The 4177-nt window shown below is 43.8% G+C and overlaps 1 protein-coding gene across 1 annotated transcript; it reads left to right on the top strand.

Annotated features, from left to right (window-relative positions):
* Positions 1 to 818: 818 nt before the first annotated feature.
* LOC122550959 (olfactory receptor 52K2-like) lies at positions 819 to 1912 on the top strand. The gene has a single exon (XM_043692505.2). The coding sequence runs from the start codon at positions 819 to 821 to the stop codon at positions 1794 to 1796; it is 978 nt and encodes a 325-aa protein (XP_043548440.2). The 3' UTR covers positions 1797 to 1912.
* The last annotated feature ends 2265 nt before the right edge of the window (positions 1913 to 4177 follow it).

The raw sequence follows: 4177 nt of genomic DNA on the forward strand, positions 1-4177 counted from the left end.
CCATTTCACACTTTACCACCTCATAATAATCCTGTCAACTGCTGAGGGACATTCACTATGTCAAAGGACTATCCAAAGGCAAGTAATTGTGCTTTTCTTCATTTATTAGTTCCTTCGGTTTGCCAGTCCACATCTGGTCGTAAGAATTGGGAGCAGAAGTAGGGCATTCAGCCCATCGGGTCTACTCCACCATTCAATGAGATTGTGGCCGATCTGATAATTCTCCACTCTACTCCCTATAACCCTTGATTTCTTTACTGATTACAAACCTGTCAGTCTCAGGCTTGAATATATTTAATGAACAGCCCTCTGGGTGTTAAATAATTCCACAGATTCACTCCCCTCTGACAGAAGAAATTCATCCTTACCTCTGTTTTAAATGAGCGATCCCTTACGTTCAGATGATCATAGAATCGTAGAATCTCCACACTGTGGAAAAAGATCATTTGGCCCATCAAGTCTGCACTGACCCTCGAGGAGCATCCCCCAGAACCAGCCCCCTACCCTATCCCCATAATCCTGCTTTACCATAGCTGATCCACCTAGCCTGCACATCTTTGACCACTTTTGGACATCTTTTGGATCTTTGACGCCTCCTGGTCCTAGACTCTCCCACAAGGGGAAACAGCCTCTCCATTATCAACCCTGTTAGGACCCCTAAGAATCACGTGTGTTTCAATAAGATGGGATTCAGTTTGTGAAGGGACAATAATTCTCACAGCTTTGCTGGTTTCGATTGTCCACCATTTAATTTGCATTGTCTCACATTTACTTGGTCTCTGTCTCTGTGTATTCCAGATTGTTCATGTGCACGACTCATGGAGGACACAAGATATAATGGCTCCCTTTACATTGAATTCGTCCTGCTCGGGTTTCCAGGATTTGAAGGGTCCGAAGGTCTCCTCTGTGCTCCGCTCCTCTTGGTCTACTTGACCACGCTGATAGCAAACTCCGCCATTGTGTTGGTCATTGCCCCGGATCCCAGCATGCATCAACCCATGTATCTCCTCATTTGCTGCCTCTCGGTTGTTGATATCATTGTTAGCTCCATCGTGGTGCCCAAGATGCTGCTCAGTTTTCTGTTTGACCTGAAAGCTGTCTCCTTGGCTGGCTGCCTGGCCCAGATGTTCCTCGTTCACTTTTGGTCCTCAGCAGAATCGACTCTGCTCTTGGCAATGGCCGTCGACCGCTACGTGGCAATTTGTAACCCCCTGCGGTACACCGCCATCATGACAGGTTCGGCTCTACTCAAACTGGCCATGTTTGCCCTCGTTCGCAGTGGCCTCACAGTGACCACTCTGGTTATACTGGCCTCCCCACTCCCATTCTGCAGGACTAACCTCATTCCCCATTGTTACTGTGAGCACATGGCACTTGTGAAGTTGGCCTGTGCTGACACGGGCTTGAACAGCACCTTGGGTTTGATATTCGCCTTCACAATCATTGGCTTTGACAGTGTGTGTGTCCTCCTGTCCTACTGCAGGATAGTCTCCACCGTCCTAAAAATCACCTCAGCAGAGTCCCGTCGAAAGTTATTTCACACTTGCTGCACTCACTTGTTGGTGATCGCGTTCTGCTACTTCACCGCTTTATTCTCCTTCTTGACTTACCGGGTGGGTCAGGTTTCCATGGGCATCCGTGTGCTGCTCTCTGTCATGTACCTCATATTGCCTCCAATGGCCAACCCTATCATTTATGGGATGAGGGTCAAGGAAATCAGAGAGCGGCTTCTCAAAAAGTTAGGGAGCCGTGTGATAAAAACCCGAGTGCAGAAAGTCACTTCTGTAGTCAGCTGAGAAATAGATGGCTTCCGCTTGCTAATAAGCTATCTGAAACTCTTCATGGCAACTGCTGGTAACAGGCCTGACCATCACACAAGCCAACCCTCCATCCATGGACTCCATCTACACTTCTCACTGCTGCAGAAAGGCAGCCAACATCATCAAAGACCCTTCCCACTTCGGTAATGCTCTCTTCCAATCTCTTCCATCAGGCAAAAGATACAGAAACCTGAACACATGTACCAACAGGTTCAGAAGCAGCCTTTTCCCTGCCATTATTAGACTGATGGATGGACCTTTCTAATTTCAAATCTAATGTTGATCTTGCTTTCTGCACCACCAGTGCAGCCATAACTTTGTACGCCTCGCTCTGTCTCATCACCCTATGAGCTGTATGTCCTTGAATGTTATGATCTGCCTGCACGATATGCAAAACAAAACTTTTCACTGTACTCAGGTACACGTGACAACAATAAATCAAATCAAATCAAATCACCTTTACTCAAACAGAATTGCAGCCGCATATTGAAATTATGTGTGATTCTGTGATTGGAGATTTTTTTTTGAGAACTGGTCATTATAGACTCAAAGCATTAGCTCTGTTTTTCTCTCTCTGCACAGTTGCTGCCAGATCTGCTGGGGATTTCTGTTTTTACTTCAGATTTCCAGCATCTGCAGTACTTTGCTTTTACTTGCGTAACAGTCCCAAGAGTGCTAACAATTACACTAACACCTAATTTGAGATAATGAAGCAAACCTCTAAATTGGCTCATCCAACCACAGAACTGTTACACTGCAGAAGGAAGCCATTCTATTCTGGTTCTTTAACCTAGTGCCCATCACCTGCCTTTTCTCCATGTCCCTGCACTCTATTTCCATCGAAATGACCTCTAATGCTCCCTCTTGAATGCTTCAATCGAAACTGCCTCTGCCACATTTCCAGGAAGAACGTTCCATACCTGAACTATTTATTTGTCACAGCTTTTTTTTTCTCACATCATATTTGCAAATCACTTTAAATCTATATCCTCTGATGCTTTTCTTGCTTTTACAAACAGGGACAGCTGCCCCCTATCTACCATGTTCAACTTGTTCATGGTTTTGTAAACCTCTATCAAATGTCCATCAGCCACCTTTTCTCCAAGGAGAACAGTTCTAATGTTTTCAATCTATTCTCACAGCTGAAATTCTTCAGCCCTGGAACCATTCTTTAAAATCGTTTTTGCGCTCTTCAGAAGTTCATAAGATACCAGAGCAGAATTAGACCATTCGGCCCACCACATTCTGCTCCGCCATTCGGTCATGGCTGATATGCTCCTCGCCCCCATTTTCCTGGCTTTTCTCCATATCCCGCCGACCCATTACTAATTAAAAACTTGTCTAACGCCTCCTTAAATTTACTTACTGTCCCAGCATCCATCGCACTTTGGGGTAGTGAATTCCACAGATTCACAACCCTTTGGGAGAAGTAGTTTTTCACTAACTCTGTTAGCTAAACTTTTACTATAAATTCTGTGTCTTACAATTGTGTCCTCCACAACTACCTGATAAAGGAGCGGCACTCCGAAAGCTAGTGTGCTTCCAAATAAACCTGTAGGACTATAACCTGGTCCTGTGTGATTTTTTAACTTTTCTATTCATGAACTTGTCAAAATGACTTTTAAATGTTGTAACTGTATCCACAACCACCACTTTCTTAGGAAGTTCATTCCACATGAAAACCACCCTCTGTGTAAAACATTTGCCCCTCATATCTTTTTTTAAATCTCTCTCCTTTCACCTTAAACATGTGCCCCTTAGTTTTGCAATGCCCCACCCTCGGAAAAAGACAACTATCAGTAACTCTATCCATACATCTCATTATTTGATAAATTTCTATAAGGTCACCTCTGGGCCCCATACTCTCCACTGAAAAAAGTTCCAGCCTTTCTTTATAACTCAAACCTTCAATACCCGGCAACATCCTGGTAAAAGTGTCCTGAATTCTCTCCAGCTTAATAATGCAAATCAAGTTCAGCTTTGCCACTACCACTGCAATATGTAGTTTAGAAGTTTAGAATTTAGAAGAATGAGACATTTTTGAAATATACAAGATTCTTATGGACTTGACAGAGTAGATGTGGAGAGGTTGTTCCCACTTGAGGGAGGGTCTAGAACCAAAGGACATAACTTTAGAATAATGTGTTGCACATTTAAGGCAGAGATGAGGAGGAATTTCTTCTCTCAGAGGGGAGTGAATCTGTGCAATTCTTTATCACAGAGGACTGTTGAGACTGGGCCATTTAGTGTATTCAAAGCTGAGACAGAAAGCTTTTTAATCAGGAATCGAGGGTTATGGAGAAAGACAGGAAAGTGGAGTTGAGAAATATCAGATTAGTCATGGTCTCATCAAATGG

The sequence above is a fragment of the Chiloscyllium plagiosum genome, unplaced genomic scaffold, assembly GCF_037043375.1.
Source record: "Chiloscyllium plagiosum isolate Xiang-an unplaced genomic scaffold, Cpla_swu_hap1 HiC_scaffold_6, whole genome shotgun sequence".
Classification (NCBI taxonomy): Eukaryota; Metazoa; Chordata; class Chondrichthyes; order Orectolobiformes; family Hemiscylliidae; genus Chiloscyllium; species Chiloscyllium plagiosum.